This window comes from Carettochelys insculpta, chromosome 5 (assembly GCF_033958435.1).
Source record: "Carettochelys insculpta isolate YL-2023 chromosome 5, ASM3395843v1, whole genome shotgun sequence".
Lineage (NCBI taxonomy): Eukaryota > Metazoa > Chordata > Testudines > Carettochelyidae > Carettochelys > Carettochelys insculpta.
The window spans coordinates 7,727,404-7,749,431 of NC_134141.1; the positions used below are offsets into that span (position 1 = coordinate 7,727,404).

The window sequence follows — 22,028 nt, forward strand, 5'->3', positions numbered from 1 at the left end:
TTTTGTAGTGTAGACATACCCTTAATCCTTCTTGTTCGCTGTCTTACCTCAAATATGTACGACTAATCACCGTCAGTATGACAAACTTGAAGTGCTTCATTTTTTCTTTTTTCCCCAGGACTGAAATTTGATTCAAAGTATATGAATTTCCGAGTAAGAGCTTGCAACAAGGCAGTGGCAGGGGAGTACTCTGATCCAGTGACTTTGGAAACAAAAGGTAAAAAGGGGACAGTCTTGCATGAATAAGTAGAAGGTCAGTGTCATAAATGCCAAGGATAATTTAGCATTTTGCTGCGAGTAGACTGGCTTGAGAGTAAGTGGCAATGAAAACTTGGGGCTGGGGGTTTTGGTATGAAATTAACATGCCTGAATGAACTTACAGGGACAAGTCACCCTGACTTAACCTATTACTTTACTGTGTAAAAACACCTGACTTGATCTTTCATAGGTGTGTAACCATTCTTGACTCCAACATCTGACATTGTCTGCTGGATGGATTTCTGAAGTATTGGTTATCGGTTATTCACTGGCTATGGAAACATCTAACTTTTCTGACGAAAGGTTTTGCTACCATGTAGAGCTGCTGGAGTGGGGGACAGAGCTTGGCACTATACTCCCTAGCTACCTTGGCCCTATAAACCTGGTTGCATAATTTAAGCTGTCCCCCCGCACTGTTCACTAACACTTGAGGGTTGTTGCTGGGCAGACTCAGATGTGAGGGGCAGACTCAGATGTGAGGAGTCAGTCTTGTGGATTTGTATAGTGAACTACTAGATTTGTGGCAATCCCCATGAGGCTATCAAAGAATACCCATCTAATCTGTAGCACTTCTCAAGGCTGTTTAATTGTTAGATTAATTGTTGCAATTGCTTGGGGAAGTATACATCCACTGGAAGTTAGTTCTAAAGCTGTAAGTACATCCACTTTGTATCCTGCCATTGCATACAGACAATACTGGATACTAAGCTAATATTTTTTTGTTTAAGACCAAGCAGCTTGATCTGACTTGTGCATTGCTAACAGCTAGCACTTCAGGAGAAATAGCTAAGTTGTAAATGCAGAATTTCACTACTGATTTGTAATCCAGTAAACACTGCTGGACTTTAAAATCCAGGTTGTCATAGGGCTGGCAGCTGTAAATTTAAATACAATAAACTGTTGAAAAAGAGCAAAGGGATGTTGCCTCAGAGGTGCACACACTTCCCCACACAATATTCTGAAAAGTGAATGAACAATCTATCGAATACTTTCTAGGTAATATACCCCATCAAAAAAAAAGTGAAGTCTGTCTTTTTGTTTCTGACTTTTAAGGTCTATATTTGGAACACATTCATCAAGAGTAATTTTACATCTTTTCAGAGACGGGGGATGTGGTTGAGCTGTCTGAGCAGAATGTTTACTCACAGTTTCAGAATATCACTACTGTCTTTGAGGTGTGCGTCAGTCGCAAGACATTAGCCAATATTTAATGGGAGGGCAACTTTTTTGGACCAGACTGTCGTAGCCAACACTTACAAAAAAAGTGTCACCAGATCTCTCATCATCCAGGCTGAATAGTGAAATTTCCAGCTCTGAAGGATGCTAATGTAGGTTCAGTTATCTGCCTTGAAAAATACTGCTGCTATCTGTCCACATCTCTGACCTTGCAGAAGAGTGGCAAAATCCTAAACCTCCTCAAATAACCTTGTGAACCCTTTTCCTGCTAAATCCCTCTGAGGTCAGGACTCCCAATTTGGAAAACACTGCTCTCTCCATTAAATTTCTATTGTGTCATAGAGTAAAAGTACCCAAGACCAGATTTCATGGTCCATGTTTTTTACATGGCTGTGAAATTGATCCTATTTTGATGGTCTGACACGTGACTAGTTACTTGACTTTTTATAGTGCATTGTTCTGTTCCTATGCTTATTTTCTTTCAGTGTGGGGAACTAATCCATGTCTTTTTACTTCTTTGAAATCTTGTTTTCATCAGCACTTGTCTTCAATTTGGACAGTACGTCTTCTCATCTGAACCTGAAAGTTGAAGATTCTTATGTTGAGTGGGATCCTACTGGAGGCAAAGGCCAAGAAAACAAAATAAAAGGGAAAGAAAATAAAGGCAGGTGAGAACATTAATGCTGTGATCTGTAACTGGAAGTCTTAATTGAAATGTTCGTGTAGAGCGGCAAACAATTTTATGGTACTGTTTGTGCTTAAGATGTTCAGTATATTTTTTGAATTGGCATACTGTGAACTGTTGATTTCCCTGGACCATATTATTCTATAAAAGATGCTTAAATGTGGAGGTGTCAGGTAAACCTGACTTGTTGTTGGACTAGGGACATGTCCTAGGAAGTAAATTGGTTGCTTGCCCATTCCACTCTGTGGGAATTTGCATTCCTGCTTAAAATCTCCAGGCACGTGTCTGGTTGGAACTGTGGACATTAAAGGAAACTTCTTCCAGGTATTACAGCAAACTGCTACTGAAAAATTGCTTGCTTTCTCCATAGTTTTTCCTATAAAATTAAACTAATTGTACATACTTACATTTCAGCTTATAGAATTAGTACAGACTACTCACTGTGTCTTTATGAATTTTTAATTGGTACAGGCTTACTCCTGCTCTTTATGAAGCCTGATGTAAAAGCTAGGTGTACATCTAGATAAGTTGATATACCCCTAGGGTTATACACATCCCAGTTTCAGAACCACTGCTCAAGACTTTCAAGCTTGAGAGAATCTCACTTGCACTGCCTGAGGGGGAATGGATGAAATAGGTAACATGCCACTTAATTAAAAATGCAATGAACTCTTCATAGTGAGAGGCTGTTCAAGTTTGGGCTGCCTCATGGAACCACAGAAGATGGATGAGGGAGATGGGGATATTTTAAACTATTGAGTCAGTAAGGATATCAAAAGATGTTGGATAGAAAATTGAGTAGAATTACTCTGTGGAAGTTAGACGTGCAATAAAGAGTCTTATGAGAAGGCCAATTCTGGGGGAAAATAAGAATTTAACTTACACTTGTTCTCAAGTAAAGACTTATTTGTGCATGTATTGTTATGCAAATTGTTACCAGCATTAAATCGAATGCTTTCCTGGCTGGTGGTGGCTGCTTGTGTGACAAATTTCAGAGGTTAAGATGTTTTTCTTGAGTTAATGTGTACAATTTTTAGTAGTGACCTCTAATGATTGCTTATTTCTGTCCGACAGCGGCCAGATTACCATACTGAAGAACAATACAAGGTGATAACCTATCTTCTAGTTTTAGGATCTAGACTCTAGCTTTGAAAATCTTCAGAATTCTCCTTTTAATCCTTGCTTATTCTCTGAATAAAACTGAGCGCATCCAACAGCCTTCATCAGTACCCAAGACAGTAAATTTCTGCTTTCATTTAATGGGTTAGTCTTCATTCCTGGGAAGGGTTGATGCAGTCCCCATTCTCTGGAGAACAGCCTCCCTGGTTGCCATTGTTAGACAAATGGGAGATGCCACAATTCTTTGACTCAAATGGAGCTGTACATGCTCAAGTTTCAATGTCAACATAACTTATATTGCTTTGTGCATAGAAACTCTGTAGGCAGACCAGGACCCTCTGTGATAAGTGCTAAAATGGATACGCAGCCAGAGTGTCCCTGTGCCAAACAGCTTGCAGCCTTAATTCTTCATGTCTCTGTTCAGTTCATTGTCTCAGTCTTGAACCCTTAATGCTTTCAGCCCTGAATTCTATGCCCTACCTGAAGATGGAATAGAAAAGGCAGGTAGCATGCCAACCTGAGTTAGCATATATAGATTAACCACTTCCACTCTTCCCTTCCAAGCTACTGGGCATCCTTAAAGACCGAATACTTGACTGGTGTAGTCTGGTCTGCATAGCTAGCCTGATATCAGACCTGCCTGATCAAAAGTATTGATAGGCCTGGAACTTTTTACCTTTGCAATTTGTTGAAAGGTTTCATCAAATTTTTTTTGGGGAAAAATGGAAATGTGGGTTGACCAAATTATTTTATGGTTTTGTAAAATCAAATCCTAAATTCCAAACATATCTAAAGACTTCATTTTTAGACAACATAATTTTGAAATTGTGTTCAGTTTTGTTAGTTAAAAGTTTGAAAGGAAGGAAATATTTCTTCTGACCCAGGGGGAAATTTTTCTGCCTGTTTTGAAACTGGCAGTGACCAGAAGAATGGGCTATTATGGTCAATGTATTTTGTATTTAAATTAGTATTGCCTGTGACCTTTGACTTTTTGCTGAGTGGAGTTTCTTCAGACTGATTCTCTGTCCTCAGCTTTTCTTTCCCTTGTCATTTCATCAGTTAAAATCCTGGGCACAAAATAGAACCGCACTATTGCCCAAACTCACATGTATCTCTCTACCCTCCCTGTACTTATACATACATATTATAAACCTGACTTTCTGGGAGGATCAGCAGCAATAAAAATCTATTCCATGGAAAAACAGCTCCTGAAGCTGGTGTATGTCCTTACCTTTCAGCTTCAGGACACATGCCTAAATTCTTTTTCCTGATACTGCTTCTAGAGACAGATACTAATAGTTCTATCTCTTGGATTTCTGTGCATTGCTCCCTTAGGGGACATAAGGTGTTCAGGGCATAGACAAATTCTAGTTAGTTCTACATTTTCCTTCTTCAGGAGAGTCACCCTACCCAGCTTGGCTTGTAAGGCAGGCTTCATTCTACCAGAAGCTATTAGACCAGCTTTCTGGCTCTCCATGCTGGGAGGTTTAGGAGAAGTTATTGCTCCACCTCCTGTTATGGATTTTCTTTCCAAGATTACCCAAGAATAAAATTTTAGGCTGGTCCAGTAGCAAGGAATAAGCTAACAAACTTGTGCTCACTTTATCCTCTGTCCTACTCCTCCAACTGAAAGTTGTGTGGCAACCCTCGAATAGTGTATTTTAAGCACTTATTTACCAATCTGTATCCAAGGTAGTAAATGGTACTGTGTGAACTGTTAAAGGCTGTTGGAGTCAAGTGGTGATGGTCAAACTGTTGGATGAAATGGTCATTTATAGATTTCTTCCCCCACCCTGTCCCCACTTCCTTTTTCAAAATAAAGTAGCATGCCTTCAAAATTTGGTGTAACTTGCCCAAAATTGGGTGGTGAAAAATTCTCAACTTGCATAGCGTCTGCTTTATTCTGATCTGTAAATGACCATGACACTTTCTGCCTAACTTGCTGAAAATAAAATCAAAGCACTTGCTTCTGATGGAAACCAGAAGCGGTTGGCTTCTCAGCAGTGGTGTACCTGGAGCAGGATGGAATGCTGCTGTGGCTATTGTTTTCCCCTCTGAAAAATATGCTTTAATTCTTGGCTTTGCTGTTTTTCATGCTTTCACTTATTTCCTTTCTTTTGGTAAGTAAAATGCTGTCTTTTGTTACTATTTATTGGAAGCCTTTTGATTGTTTCAGTTGGTTTGATTAAACTGTTACTAGCTGCTTTTAAAGTACCATTATTCTATCCTTTACCCACTTGCTGTAGCCGTGTTGGTCTCTGAATATTAGAGGGGCAAGGTTGATGAGTTAACTTTTATTGGACCAGCTGCTGCTGCTGAAACTGACCTGAGGAGCTCTGTAGCTCAAACGTGCCTGTTTAACCAGTAAAATAGGTTCAAGGAAAGACTCTCTTATCCAACTTGTTCCTCTTTCCTGTTTTTTTCAAGCAGTTTAGGAGCTGCTATGAGATCTTGTCATCTGGCAAATTAAAGTCTGCTTCATAAGGTATATCAGGTCAGGGGACATGAGTAAAATGTTTTTAGCGCCATTTGACAAGCCTACTGCTACCTACTTGCAAAATGCCAGAACCTTGAAACTATAGCCATGAACTAGAGTAACAATATTCAGTGACTGCATTGTTTAAAGTGATATTGCCATTTCAATATAAACTGAACATTTTTCCATGTGAATTATTTCTAAAAGTCAAAAGCCAACAGGAATTGACTAATTTTTTTTAAATAACCAGGGAGACGTTTAATGTAAACATTACCCTACACTGTCAGCAGCTGCAGTGTTTCACTTGCAGTGTTGCTTAATTGTAAAATCAGAGTGCAAACCGGGCACAGGTGATCTTGCTAGCATTAGCTTGACAAGGTCAACACTATCTCCCAGCCCATTCAGTTGACATTGGCTAGTTGCATTGTAGTGTACGCTCTGTTCCTAGTGTGTAACCATCTATTTTGGTGGTGAAGACATAGTACAAGATTAGATGAGTTAGACTAACAGCAAAACGTTGAATTTAATAGTGGTGAGTTAATGTTCATCAGGAGTGCTGGACTAAGCAATTTTAAAAAAAACTTAGTCTCACTGTATAAAACATTCACTTTAGGTGATGAGATGCTCCTTTAGTCTTGGTTTGGGTCTTACCTAAAGATCAATAAAATATTTGGTCAAACTAAGTTGTTTCTAAAATATTGATTCCTATCCAAATAACTTCTTCAGTAAAAGGGCAAACTACTGTAAAGTGGAGGGGTGGGAAGGGGAACATGCTCCAGCACAAGAAAGTTCTCAGGAAATAGGTTGAAGTCTGATTTAGAGAACCTAGGCCTACCTTGGCTTTGCTTTTAGTACAGGTTGAGCCTCCCTGGTCCAGTATCCTCTAGGACCTTACCAGTTCCAAACCAGGAAATTCGCTGGGCTAAGGGAAGTCCATGCTGGTCCCTTTACTGCTGTCAGCTGCAGGGTCCACTCAGGCAGCAGCAGAAGAACCAGCATTGACAGAATGGGGTGCTTTGAAAAGAGGCAGGGCAGCTGCAGAGCACCATGACTACAGGGTTGTGCACCTGGCCCCGCACAGCTACCCTGCATCTTCTCCAAGTGTCGTTCCCACCCCTTGTCCCCTCCCTGAGCTTCAATGCTGCAAATGAGTTATTGGAAGTACTCTGGGAGCATGGGGAAGAAGTTACTGGGTACAGGGCCCCTAATTTCTGTTACTGTGTTGGCGAAGCATTTAAAAAGGCTATAACGTTCCTTACATTCTCTCCCATATGCAACATGAAAGAATAGTCAGCAGTCCTGTGAAATAGAATCTTTATTTGAAAAAAAGGCTTCATGGGGCATCTTTTTTCCCCAAGTACAGGTTGAACCTCTATAAACCAGACTTCCCTCATTTGTTTACCTCACTGGTCTGGCTTCCATGGGTGCTCTGAGGCTGGAGCGCACTCCTCCTGCATTTTTTTTTTTTTGTTTGTTTTTTGTTCTGATTTGGTTCTGAGTAGGTGGCTTTAATGCATTAAATTCTTGAGCTTCTGAGTCTTCTACTTTCTTCTTCATCTGAAATGTAACACAATAACTTCTATAGTAACAGAAATACTATTAAAACAAAACAGCAGTCAAGTAGCACTTCAAAGACTAACAAAATAATTTTATTAGGTGAGCTTTCATGACCCAATTCTTCAGACCATAGCCATATCAGAACAGACTAAATTATTTTGTTAGTCTTTAAAGTGCTACTTGACTGCTTTTTTGTTTTGATAGTATATAGACTAGCACAGCTCCCTCTCTGTTCCCAACAGAAGTACTGTTTGGGCATCGGGCCCACTAAATTGTACAGTATAGAGCAGCTTCAGCATTGTTTGCTTTTTGGATTCTTAAACTTCTCTAAAAATGTAGTAATGTGCACATGGGGTTTATCAATGGGAATATAGATTTGCTACTTTTTTCTGCAAGCAACTTAAAAATTTGCAATGACCTTCCAGGCTATGTTGTAATAAATATCAGCATTTTGTCATCTGCTTGACCTATACGCCTAAATATCAAAAAGTGATCTGCCATATTTTCATTAGCCATTTTCCAGTATAAAAACTTTCTAGGTTTCAACAAAAAACAAGGCATAATTTACCCCTTGCATGTAATTTGAAAGATGGCTCATTTAAATTTTTTATATATATATATATATATAATTTTTTTTTTTTTTTTAAAATTATGTTCCCATTCACTTGTTCAGCTGTCTCTGGCTTTCCTCTTCATTCTCATCTTCATTATGTCTGTTTGCTTTTTCATCTCTTCTCTGTGAGCCCTTGTGCATGATCACTAGCTCCCTTCTATGTAGAAGGGTTTATAGTGCAGCTAATGGCTCGGCCAGCATGCCATTTGAAAATGCAACATAAGTACCTAAGACTCTAGGCATGATTCACCTAAACTAATCTGAATCCAGCAAGAGAAATAAAACTTCCCCCTCCATTGTTTTGACTGGTCTATCAACTTCCCCATATGGAAGTGCAAATTATTTTCTTCTTTTCTAGAAGTGGCACACCGTCTCCAAAGAGGACATCAGTTAGTTCAAGGTCGCCATTGATAAGGGGTAGCAGAGACCGCTTTACTGGTGAATCATACACAGTGTTGGGTAAAGTGAATTGTTTTGCTTTAATGCTTAGTGTTGAGCCTGCGTAGATGCATCTGGGTTTCCATCAGAGAATCTGTAGCTTTTTAATTCATGAATTTTCTTGGGATACATCTATACTACCACAGAAAATTGACCTGCTCATGGTGGTCTTCTGGTGTTTGATTTTGAACATCTATTATGGATGCGCAAGATCAACCTCTCGGGGGTCACAGTCGACCCCATACTCCTTGTGAGAAGCAAGGAGTAAAGTAGATCAACATGAGAAACTTTCCCCTCAGCCTTCCTCTATATAGATATACAAGTTAGCCAAGCACAGATAAGCAATTCTCGCTACACCAATTGTGTAGCTAAAAATCGATGTATCTGCAGTTGACTCTTAGTCCAGTGTAGACATAGCCTCAGTGACTTCCTCAACCTATGCTCAGACTAGGATCTGTATTCCAGATATTTTTTTAAGATCTGAGCACAGAGGTCATTGTGCTGATTCAGGAACTGAAGATACATATGTGGGAAAAGTCTAGCATTTGAGACACTTTTACTGTAAAGTTAGTAACAAGATAGTCAAAATACTTCTGCTTAATTACTTCATAATGTCAGTTGTAACAGCCTCAAGGTGTGCTTGTTTTGTTTAATACAGCATCCTGTTGTATTACTCTTATTTATTGTATTGTGGGGGAGGGATAGCTCAATGGTTTGAGCCTTGGCCTGCTAAACCCAGGGTTGTGAGTTCAGTCCTTGAGGGGGCCATCTAGGGATTGGGACAAAATAGATGTCAGGGATGGTGCTTGGTCCTGCCAGGAGGGCAGGGGACTGGACTACATGACCTCCAGAGGTCCTCTCCAGTTCTAGGAGAGGGGTATCTCCAATTATATATATTATTATATACCTGTTTTCAGTAGACAGCTTCTCGCTGTTCTACCATCTCTGAAAGGGGTGAAGATGTCTGAGCTTACTAAGTGTCCAAACTTTTTGGATTTTTGGTCTTTCTCTAGGCTCACTGGCTACAACATCTATATATTTACTTACTGCATTTCTTGAGTAGGCTTTGTTTTTGCCAGTGAGAAGTATCCTATCCTGCATGCTCTGGTATCAATTAAAATAACTCTACATTCCTGATCTGTTACAGGAGACACTGCCATTGAAAGTGGGCAGCACTACTGGGAGGTGAGAGCCCAGAAGGACTGCAAATCCTACAGTGTGGGAGTAGCGTACAAAAATTTAGGAAAATTTGATCAACTGGGAAAAACTAACACCAGCTGGTGTATCCATGTCAACAACTGGCTACAAACCACCTTTGCTGCAAAGCACAATAATAAAGCCAAAGCCCTAGATGTGCCTGTTCCGGACAGGATAGGGGTGTACTGTGATTTTCACGGAGGTAACTTTTTTATGTTAAACTTAAGAGAGTGAAATTTAGTAATGGATTAGTACTACGATGGCAAATTGCAGGAGTGTGGTGTACATGTTGGGTGGGGAGACCCTAGGATTCAAGCTGTGAGCAATACTAAAATGGGTTTTTCATGGTGAGGATGGACACCAAATTTAGACAGTACCTTTGCGTTCTCTCTCAATTACCTGGCTCCATTTGAAAACGTGTTATGAACACTGGAAATTCTCTAACCTAGATCTTAAAAGTCTAGCTATAATATGCGATGGGAGACTTCTGAAAAATCGTAAATGTTCATCCAATTTGGAACCAAGAGAAATACATATGCCTTATTCTGTCCCTTTCATCTGAGTTAAGTAGTGAATGTTTATGAACAGAAAAGCAGTTGTTTGATGGCAATATATTGTATACCACTGTTTGTTTGGTTTTTTGTCTTCTAATAGTTGGCTCATTTTGACAAATACCCAGGTGAACTTGGCTTAACCAATTGTCTTTTAGTTGTTTCCCAAATGGAAAGAACAATTTAAAAAAAAAAAATTAAATACTTTATGTACAAGTACTAAGGAAACTCTCTCCCGAGACTAAAACTTAATTCAGGTTACGTGGACTTACTGCCTTGGGCTTCCTCTTTCCTTGCAAATTCTGTGAACTAACTTAGGCTGTGTCTACACAATGAGAAACTTGAATTTATTAACATCGATTTTGTAATTCTCGAATTTATAAGTTGGAATTTGACCCTCCTCACATCCCCACGTGCTCCTCAAAGTCGACTCATTGCTGCCACACTCAATTGGCAAACATTGACTGTTGCAGTAGTGCCCACTGTGGGAACCTATCCCACGCTTCCCTCATCCCCATAGCATCCCAGATATGCTCGCTGGTCTTTGCATTTTCCTCATTCCCCTCCCATGCTAAGCAAACATCCATTTTTTTTCCTGTTGGAAGGAAGAAAAAGTAGGGCATCCACAGAGGTGGCAAAAAAGTTTACAGAAATGTCTTCTGTAGCTGAATTCTCAACTGGCCATCCACTGAGTGTGCCCTCTCCCATCATTGCATGGGATGCCTGAAGATAATACAGGAGCCCAGACTATATTCTCAAAGTTAGAAGAAAGGATAGAAATGTCTAGAAAAGAAGATTTTTGACTTTGTTTCACTACACAGATATTGCCAGCACGGGTGATGGAAGTAAAATATCACACACTGCACTTATAATAGGCATCTCAATGACCCCCCCCCCCCCCCATGTTTCTGCAGGGTGAAAGCATGAAGACAGATAAATGTTAGCAAAAATTTTATAACCGAAATATCAAACTAGCAGGTGTCTGCAATGGGCAGCAAGCTCCTGAAAATATTTTTGGTGGGGTGTCGCGGGGTGCTGTGGTCTGTGGCTGCAGAGCCACTAGGACTGTTGAAGTAGCTGAAGTGTTCTCCCACGTGCCCCCCCCCAACTGTCTTAGCCACTTGGGGTGGGGGGAGACTTTCTCCCCGACCAAATATCTTTTTCCCCCCTTGGAGCCCTAAATGTATGCAAGCTAGGACACGGTGCTGCTTGGCAGCATGGTCAGTACCCAGTGGCAGGCATGTCCCTTTTTATTGCGTCGGGAGCTACCCATGTGATGTGGCTGAGTGCAGGAAAGACCCCTACTCCATGGCTCCTGTGGGGGGGGGAGGGGGGTTGCACACATGTGAACCACGGAGAAGTTTCTCAGCATCTTACGGAAGCGCAACCCCCCACAACAGCTTTGTTGCCACATGTTGTGACAGGGCAGCAGGCACCAGGCAGCACAGAAAAATAACGAGCGTGAAGGCAGAACCACAAACTCCCTGCAGGGGATAGTTGTAGTGGGTAGACATGCTCACAGGGCTAATTGCGAAGAGACCTTTCTCAGGCTCTCCTACAAATATGAATCCACAGCCACAGGCTTGCTGTTCCTGCTTTTGAAATTCACAGTTGTCCTATTACTGGAGAGCAGCGGCCAGAGCAGAGCAATGAGGGGGTGCTGTGGGTTACATATGGGACACCTCTGGAGGCTAATAAATTTGACTTTAAAACATGGCACTTCCACAGTGGGCTTTATTTTGAATTTTTGAATTTGAGCTTGATGCTGTAACTGTCAGGTAACTGCAATTTTGTAATCTTGATATTAGTGCTCCCAAAATCAAGAGTGTAGTATTTAAAGACAGTCACATGGTAATATCGAGCTACCTGCCTTAAATTTGAATTTCTCATAGTGTAAATGCAGCCTTATATTGCCTTAGTCCTTACCTTTGCCATGGTGTCTCCAAGTGGCTTGGATTGCTGCTGTTCATAGATCTGTACTACTGTTGAGCCACTGATGGTATGTTGTGACCTTTTCTATGCAGTTAGCAAACAAAGCTAGGACACAGCTCTGTAAAGGTAGTGTTTGATTGCTTGCTGAAATAAGGAAGTGCATTACATGGAACTAGTTGTAGTTCCTTTAACAGAAGAAGAGATGGCTTTTTGATCTAGTAGCAACTTCTGACATTAGCAGGCATAAGAACTTAACGAACTACAGATGTAAAACCAGTATCATACTGTTCCAGTTTTCACAAGTGAATAAGTTTTTTCTTGCTGACATTTTGCCAGGCTCGGTTCTGGGGCCGGCGTCGTTCAACATCTTTATTAGTGACCTGGATGAGGGAGTGGATTGCGCTCAGCAAGTTTGTGGATGACACACAAGTAGGGGAGAGGTAGATAGAGAATCCAGAGTGACCTGGATAAATTGGAAGACTGGGCCAAAAGAAATCTGATGTGGTTCAACAAGGAAAATTGTAGAATCCTGCACCTGGGACAGCAGAATCCAAGCATTGTTATCAGCTGGTAACTGACTGGCTCAGCAGCAGTATGACAGAAAGGGAGCTAGGAGTTATGGTGGATGAAATGCTGGATATGAGTAAACAGTGTGCCCTTGTAGCCAAGAAGGCTAATGGCATACTACGATGCATTACGAGGAGCGTTTCGAGCACATCTAGAGAAGTAGTTGTTCCCCTCTATTCGGCACTGGTGAGGCCACATCTGGAATATTGTGTCCTGTTTTGGGCTCCCCAGTATAGAAAGGATGTGGATTTGCTGGAACAGGTTCAGCAGAGGGCAACAAATGATTAAGGGGCGAGAGCACAAGACCTATGAGGATAGGCTGAGGGGTTTGGGCTTGTTTAGCTTACAGAAGAGAAGACTTAAGGGTGATTTAATACCAGCCTTCAACTTCCTGAAGGGGAGCACTAAAGAGGAGGGTGAGAAACTGTTGTCAGTGTCAGATGGCAGAACAAGGAGCAATGGTCTGAAGTTGAAGAGGGAGATGTGTAGGCTGGCTATTAAGAAAGACTGCTTCACCAGGAGGGTGGTGAAGCACTGGAATGCGTTGTCTAGAGAGGTGGTGGATTCTCCATCCCTCCAGGCTTTTAAGTCCTGGCTTGACAAGGGTCCTGGCTGGGATGACTTAGTGGGGGTTGCTCCTGCTTGAAGCATGGGGCTGGACCAGATGACCTCCTGAGGTCCCTTCTAGCCCTAGGATTCTATGGTTAGGCTGGTTGCCTGAGGGGTACCTGTCACTTTAATGCCTTGGGGTGGGTGGGGGGTCAGTTTGTTTTTCAGTGTTGATCAATTTTGGATGTTTATCAATGCGTAAATACAATTTATTGTAAAACCTGCTTTTCTCTTTCAGGTCAGCTCTCATTTTATAATGCAAGTTCAAAGCAGTTGTTGCATACCTTCAAAACAAAATTTACCCAACCACTACTACCAGGTTTCATGGTCAGTACCCAGTTAACTTTATTTCTACTTTTAGCACTGATTTGTTTTTTGACCTCTGTTTGATTTGCTTAGTACTTGGCATAGAATTCTTGTGAGCATTTTCTTTGAGAAGCTGTCATCCAGGGATCTGCAACCTGCAGGTCTTTAGGGACTTTTGTGGCTCCCAATGCTATAATTGCAAAGGTTATTTTAAAAAAAAAAGATTATTTTTGATAAACATCTAAAAACCCCAAAATGAACAACTCATATCTAAATAGCAAACGATATGTGATCTCAAAATGTTTGGGTAACTCCCCCTAGCATCCTCCAGCAAGAGTTTGGGAGTGAAAGTCTGGAAGACAGTGATACAAACACGCACAGTTTGTGGAAGTCCTGCCGGAAATGTGTATTGCATTACAAATCATTGCGTATGCACTGTTCTTAAAATAAGGGTTATAAAAAATATTTTGAATTATTAGTCTCCTATTCATATGCAGTGCAGCTCTTGAACTGAGGTTTTTTAACTCAGTTGAGGAAAAATATGCTGCCTCTTGCTCTTGGTTGCAGACTCCTGCTCTCATCTTTTGTTTGTGGTAACACTTCATTATGAGGTAGGGGTGTCTGTTAAGGTTGTATCTTCAACAGAAGCTTCCAAATTGCCGTTTTCTTTCTTGCACTTGGCAACTGTGCCAGAATAACCAAGTACACCATCTAGCTAGGCTAGCTTGTCCTGCAGCAGCAGAGCATGGTTTTTCTGGGAGCTGTCGAAGTGGCAGTAGTGTGAGAGTGCAGGCTGAGCATCCCCTTCTGGGGGCAGCACACGGGGCAGGAGCTCCAGCTAACATTGTGTAAAGGGACACAACTGGGCTTGGCTAGGCTTCTTTTCCCCCTCATCTCCCCCAACCCAAGCACCTGAACTTTGGTTCAGCCCCTTCTCTGAGAATGCTACTGCTTGAGCTACAGGACAAGAGTGCTATCTGTGATGCACTGCTGAAGATTCAAACATTGCTAAGAATGTGTTGGGTGAGGAGGCTAATTACACACTAACTTGTTTTTAAAAAAAAAAAAAAAAAAAGTTTGCTGTCATTCAGGGAAAGAAATACCAGATGTAAGGATGCACGGGCATCTTTAAATTCTATCGCCTCTGTGCATATGCATGTTATGTCTCAATACAGTATCCTATTTCGGGACCTCTGTATTATTCGATACACAAGGGGACAGAATTAAGATTGCTTGGGCAAATTTTTTTAGTGCACACTCTATGCCAAGGTCATGAATGTAAATGTTAAAACCAGTTCCAAAACATTGCCGTGAAGAACTCTGCTAGTAATCTACTGACAAAATACATTTTGTATGGCCTGTTGTCATGACCAGGTCCATAACTGCCTTTAAATTATCATAATATTCCCCATCTTCTCTATGGAACACAAATCCATGTAGCATAGATCTATTGCATTTCCTTTGTCTGTCTGGAAAAAAATCAGTATCTTAAATCAGGTTGGCATGGCACAATGTTTTGGGCTAAAACCGTATTTTAGTTCAATTACTGGGTCCTTATTCCTTCAATCCTTGAAGACCTTTCTTATGATTTTTCTATTCTTCAGCCCCCTTGTTCCCCCTGCCAATCTTTGTCAAGATATCGCTGTGTACTAGGCAGTGCCTCTCAAAATCTGCAGAGGGTTGTTGTTGAGCAGTGCCTGGCACTTTATGCTGCTGTTATAAGAGATGCTTGCAGAAAATGAAAAATAACTATTGAAATCCCTGATTTGCTGGTTTTCAGACTAGTGAGTTTATAGCTGTTTCCCAAGTAGTTCAGGAGTGACAATAAATCGTCTCAGCCAGGAAGATGGAAATGTGAAGTGGGCAGAGAGAAGCTATAAAATAACACTTAGTAGAATTTCCTATCCAGTGTGTTTACTAAAGAGTAGAAAGGAGGGGTTCTCTGGAAAAGGACAACCATAGTTTTAGGACGTGAAGTTTGTCTTTAATTTCCTTTTAGAAATGTGGGTGGGGGAAGTAATGGATGTTACTGGCTTTAAAATTGACTCATTGTTGCTTTTGCATAATTTATCTTCTAGGTCTGGTGCGGTGGACTTGCGTTGAGTACTGGACTGCAGGTGCCAAGTGCTGTGAAAATGCTCCAGAAGAGTGAAAATGGATTGAGCGGTTCAGCAAGCAGCCTAACTAATGTTACCCAATAACATGTCTACTTAGATACATTGCTCCAGTTTGAGTGGGCTTTTTGTGCAGATGCTGCTCACAGGAGCTTGTGAGCAGTGCATTGACTGGCTTTGCTACCCACTGCTGCTTTAAGGCCTGGGCACCAGTAATGCAAAGGTTCTGGGCTAAAGTACTAGCAAACATACTGTGAATCCAGAAAGCCAGATGAAAGCTCAACTGACTTTTTGCTGTTTAGATGGGGAAGTCAAGAGCTGTAGCAATGTGCTTTACATTAGACTGAATTTGATTGTATTAGATACCTGATCATTTCAGTATAACTGCACATGGCAGGTGTGGTCTTAGTTTGAAAAGCACTAACCACTATTCTCTTCTCTTCTTGTTCTTCCACCCTGAAAAGGAGTTCCATTTTTTTGAGGTCCTGAATGGAAGCTTTAAATATGTGATGCTCTGAAGTAACCAGTCCTTCACATTTCTACATATGGATATAGCACGATGCAAGTTTGAGACCTGAGCTGTTTAGAGTAGCTCATGTGACTTTAACACAGATTGGCTACCTTTTGGAATTAGTTGAATAAATAGTGTCATTTTTGTGGTGGTCTCTAGTTGTTTAAATGGGCACAGGGCAGAATATCTTAAACTATTTGTAATTAGAACACAAGATCGGTAATCCTGCAGTGCAATTTAGTGAAAACAAAGACTCTACATCAGTTTTACACCAATGTTCTTAGAGCATTCCTGATCTGTACTGCCCTTGATAAGATTTCAGCTATAGCACTCTTAAGCCTTCAGCTTGGAGTATGGTTAGGCTTTAAAGTGCTTCCATACTTTCTATATTAGTCTTTTTAATATGCGGTTTAAACAGTGTTTTATTCTGTTTCAGATATTTATATAATAGATTTAAAGCTTTCTAATGAGTTTGAAGTGTGTAAACATGCAAGGGTCATGATAGTAGTGGGGGCAGGGGTTTTAAGATGTCGTCAATGCTCCAAGCTAAAACTTAAGAATAGACAGCCCAGACCTCATTGTGTGTTGCAGTTAGGACAGTTCATTAAAGTGTAGCAACATTAATTTTGCGAAATAGCCATCTTGCACACTAATGTGGCAGATCATTTAATGGTAATGCAGTCTACTATATGCACTCTTGCACCTTTCAAAAAAGCAAAGCATTATGAATATCTCAAACTGGGCAGCACATTGCTTACTGCTCAGCTCCACCTGTATCATTTCTAACAGAGTTAATGCATGGTTCTTACTATTCACAGGCAAAACATTAAATCTAAATGGAATGAGAATACAGAACTGGAAAGCTACTGGCTTAAAAATACAAGAGCATAGTTTAAATAGGTAGGGCCACGTTGTATCAGATTTGTTGGTTCTGGACCCCTGCAAGTTCTTGTGTGCTTTCTTTTTTTAAAAATGCACCCTCCTTTCTGACAGGTTCCCTACTCTTTTTTCCTTACTGCATGTGATCTCCAGAATGAAGTGATTCTGGTTGTGCTGACTAAATCTTTCTCACTCCTTTCATGGGACTGAATGTCTTCCCATTCCCCTCCCTGAAACAGGACAGGGCATTGAACTGTTACTAGACTTCTGCACATGTTCTCCTCCTCCTCCTCCTCCCACGTTAAGTGGTTGCCAATCCTAGGTTATTTCATACCCCTTTGCAAAGATTGCTAATGTAGATTGCTTTGTTTATGGTTCATATACTTAAATTATTCTTGTGGGAATCCTGCCTTGTTGAATTTGGAACCAGAGTAAAACTGCAGAATTCCCCCGGGACTAATATACTGCACTCCAGTTTTTTAAACAGATTCACCCTTCAGTATAGTGGGACTTTGTTTATAAATAGATCAGATTCAGACCCCTCCCATTCTATCTAGATGTCTGTTCTCCACAAATTTCTCCCTTTTGAGGCAACGGCTACTAATTTGAGAACTTGGAGAGTTATGTCTAAGGATCCAGTCACTAGCAGCAAATTTAGTAGTAACATACAGTAGTAAAAATTCATGTTGGTGAGAGTTGAGAATATTTTAGTAGAAAAGTATTGAAGTTTTGTACTTTGTGTTTAAATCCATTTTAGCCACTTTTAATCAGTGTTCCCCTTTCTACTCTAGTCAAGGGTCCCAAAAAATGGTCTGCAAAAGGACAGTGTTTTCACATTTTAATTCTATAAATAGTGGTATATTTTATAGTGCACTCACACTAAGACTTTTCTATAAGCATGATGCTTATGGCTGTGGTGACATGCCTCCCTTCTTAGGAACTGAATTGAGGGGATGGCTGAAAACCACCTTTCCCCATGCACATTCAGTCCCTGGAAACAGACTTTCATCAAAGTTTTAGAGCCTCGCAATCCTTCCCCTTCTAGGAAAATTCAGTGAAGAAATCTTGTGCAGTTACTTTGGAGATAAAAAGCAAAATCAGATGTAATCGGTTTTATTCAGCATTGAATTTGGCCCTCAATGTCTAGTGGTGGTGTTGTACAGCACTTGGTACTCCTTTAAGAAACTGAGGATAAGCTGATTCCCTTTGCTGGTATTCAGTTCTGCATTAAAAAAAATTAAATGTATATGCATTTTTATAATGCAGTTTGTATAAATCAGCTTCTAATGTGTTCTCTCCTTTGCTGTACTTTTCAAAATTTAAAAAATTTGAAAATTTGACAAAGTGATTGGTTTTGCACTAAATGAGCTAATTAACATATGAATTGGCTTCAGCCATCTAATTACCTTGATTTTTGCAGACTCACGCCCTTAAGGCAGCAATGTGAGTATCCATAACATCCAGTGAATGGAGAGAGTTTAGATGCATGCAGGATGGCAGTCAAAATTGTGATTAGCAGGAGCTGTAAGCTTTGTGTCCATTTTGAGACTTTAGTTGATGGTACTAAAGGTTAGTTTCTGTTGTCTCTCTCTACCCTTCAATCTGGGATAGTTTAGCTATGTAAAAGTGTATGCTACAAGTTAACATGGTTAAGGAAGAAACAGTAATTACTAAGTCAAACTCAAAATTTGAATGAAGATAAATTTACTTGAACATATGCAAATGGTAAGGAAACCTGCAAGGTATACTTGATTATGCATAAGGTGTAAACAATGGAATTGAATTTTTTCTAAAACTATTATCGTAGCTTAGTTTGAAACAAGCTGAAGTATTTAGTACTATGACTGACTTTTGCTGCTAAGTCTCATTTCTTTTTTTAGTAAATAGAATATGGAGATGAGGAATTGCCTTAAGCACTTTAGATTTTTTTCTTAGATTATGATTTGCATTAACATCTTGCAGATCTGCTTTTTAAACTTGTGGAAGTACAGGTACATTAAGGGTATTGCATAGCACGTTAGGTACTGTTTTTAGATAGTGTAACAAAAGGTAACTTACTGGCTGCTGCTTTGGAGTGAGTAGATACAGGAAGAATGTGTGAATACCTTTTAGACTGTTTCTGGCATGTGAGTTGTATTGGAGGCTACTCTCACTTGACTTGATTGGGCAAACTTGCAACCCTTTTCAGTGGTGGTTCTGGCATAGTTCATGTTGGATTTCTGCAAGATTTGTGTCTAGCACAGTGTATCCAAGCATGTAAGTAACCCATTGGCTTTGCTCATTGTAAAATTCAAGTATGGGGGAATGGGGATGGGAAGGTTGTAGCAAAACTGAGTTGTCTTGTAAAAAATTTTTGATTTACCTTTTTGAAATGGTATTTCTGTATACTTAGAAAAGTTTGGTTTAAGCATTATTACTAGTCTTTGTAAATTACATTATTTCTATTTTGTTACCAGGGCATAATAAAGAATTTGTAACATTGTGGTAAACTGTAAAAATACATCCACTGCCTTTTTATGCAAATGTATGTGAATCTAGTGAAGGGGGATTTAGCTGTTTACAGCATTGTTGATTTACACATGTGCATTCATGCCTTTTTGTCTTTGGGTATGGGGTATAAAAGGGTAGTGATTGAATTCAGTTTAGACTTAATTTCCTTGGTCCTTCATAAAGCTTGGAAAATTAACTACTTGACCTGTGTAGCAAGGTTGCAGAAGCATATATATCCTTCTGCTATGTCTCTCTTCTAAATGACAGTTCCTTCACACCTCCATACAAGATGGGTAAACTAACTGGTTACTATAGTGAAAAATCTGATTAAAAAAATATATGATCTGTATTCTTCTGAGCATAGACTGTGGATTTGAACCATTTTGGTAGATTAGTTCAAGTGTGATCTGCCTAAACTCAATTTTTCTGAACACTTTATTCCCTTTTGGAGGGGGGAAATCTGGATTTTGTTTTCCCAAACACTGTGAAGTCATCGTTATGCACATCTAACTGTAAGGCAAAGCTTTTTTGCTCCCCTCCTATTGTTTTGAACACCTCTGCTGTGCATGTGCCTTTCATGAACGGAGCTTATAATCATGGCTCCTGCTGTGGCATGTGTTGAGTGTACTTGATTCTGAATTGACATTGGTTTTTTTTTTTTGTTTTTTTTTTTTTTTTTTTTTACTTTACAGGTTGCACATTGATTTTTATGTACACCACTTTGACAATACCTCAGGTATTCTGTAATCAGTGCTTAATTCCTTTGTCAAGTATTTCAAGATGACAGACCTGTCATAGCAGCACTACAGGGGTGCCTTAGAGCCCACAGAGTATCTTATTTGCTGTGTCTTTAACTCAAACTGTGCGTGTATGTCTTACAAACATTTTGTATTAATAAATTAATATTGGAACATTAGCTGCATAATACCCTTGTTGCAATGTTTTGATTTTTTTTTATGCCAGAGGAGGACAGTATCATATTTTGGCTGAAATAAGTTTATATTTCAGGTGGAGAGATGCTTTTACCAGAGCTTTAAGATATGGGTGTGTTCTGTATTGCAAGTGTTAGATTAGAATCAAAACCAAACTTGACGTAATATTAAATTTAAAAAAAACAAGTTTACATGAGTACAATGCATGACCATTCCATAGTTCTTCTGAATTCATGTTCACTTTTTTCCTCACTTCTTATCTCAAACACCATTTTTTCAATGTTTTCCTAATGTAATCATTGAGGTTTTTATTCATTATTTAATTCAAACTATTCAGATAGCAACCTCCAATATGGTCAAGCTGGAGCCTTGTAACAATTATAAACCTCTACCTCAATTTCAGCAAAACACTTGCATTCACCATTTAGGGTGTCTCTCTACTTATGGGGCAGGGTGCAGGGGGGTGTGGGGGTTAGTTTTTGTTGCATGTGAAATTTTGCCATGTCTTCAATCTCTCTGGGCTCTGCTGTCAATTCTGGTACTCCACGCTGAGGCATGGACTGAGATGACAGCCTGAAGAACCCCAACCTACATGAGGGAACAAAGTTGATCCTGCTACATGGTTTCTAGCCAAGCAATTAGCATAACTAGAATTGTGTATCTGGGATGGATTTTGATCCCTAATACAGACCAGGCTTTAGTCTTATACAACAATTTTTCAGCAGCATAAAAAATACAGAACATCAGGGGACTGACAAGCAGTGGGATTTGCATCACACCAGCAGTAAGCTGACCCACTTAGGAAACTACTTCTTACCTCCAATGATGCAGGGGGTGTAAGTAGGCTGCCCGCTGTCTTCAGCGGTCAAAGCAATGTAGTGTAATAGAATGTCAATTGTATGTGCATCTTGGCAGGTCTCTATTGCAGTTTTTCCACCTCACCTGTTTACTTCCACTCTTCTGAATGCCTGTTAGGGTGATGGTAGCTAGCCAATTTTAAAGCAGCATAACAAACTAGGTCCATTTATTCTAAAAGTATTTATTCAGTTCCCCTAGCTATGGACATCCTCTAAGGTGTATCTTCACTGTGGATTTAAGACCACCACTGCTCTGGCTCACCATCTAAAGCTGAATTTTAGGTTGGATGGTAAGAAGGTGTTGAAGCAAAGCAACATCTCCCCCTTGGGCTGGAGCAGGGCCTATACTTACTGTGAATAGCAGGGGCTGCTGTGTAATTTTAGGTGTGCTAAGTGTGTACCAAAAATCAATTTTGCAGCTGTCAACACTTGCCCCTACCCAGAAAGCGGGGGGGGGGACTCCTGGGCATGAGTGTACACCCACAAAGAGGTGTGTCATCCTGTCTCCAGCCCAGAGAGGGGCACCTGGAAATAAGGTGGGCTAAGTCCAGCCATGCTACTTCGACCAGTTGGGGGGAGGAGGAGGAGTCGTCCTCTCTCGCTCCAGGCCAGGCAGCTGCTGGCGGCTGCGGGCCTAGTCTGCCTCAGGCGCACGGCGCTGTACATCACCCCGCGGGCAGCAGCTAGTCGCGGCCCGGCGGTGATCGGGGGAGACCCCCCGCAGGCAGCGGGCGCAGCCGAAGGTGAGGGACTCGGGCACG

The 22,028-nt window shown here is 40.5% G+C and overlaps 1 protein-coding gene across 2 annotated transcripts in view; it reads left to right on the forward strand.

Annotated features, from left to right (window-relative positions):
• Positions 1-20,406, forward strand: part of FSD1L (fibronectin type III and SPRY domain containing 1 like) — a 48,947-nt gene extending 28,541 nt beyond the window's left edge. The window contains exons 8-14 of one of the 2 annotated variants that reach the window (XM_074994615.1): positions 119-217; positions 1,973-2,102; positions 3,194-3,226; positions 8,243-8,343; positions 9,470-9,721; positions 13,417-13,505; positions 15,563-20,406. In XM_074994615.1, coding sequence (XP_074850716.1) covers positions 119-217; positions 1,973-2,102; positions 3,194-3,226; positions 8,243-8,343; positions 9,470-9,721; positions 13,417-13,505; positions 15,563-15,685 — 827 coding nt within the window. In that variant the 3' untranslated portion in view covers positions 15,686-20,406. The remainder of the gene's footprint in view (positions 1-118; positions 218-1,972; positions 2,103-3,193; positions 3,227-8,242; positions 8,344-9,469; positions 9,722-13,416; positions 13,506-15,562) is intronic. The other variant, XM_074994616.1, reaches the window with a different exon arrangement.
• Positions 20,407-22,028: the final 1,622 nt, after the last annotated feature.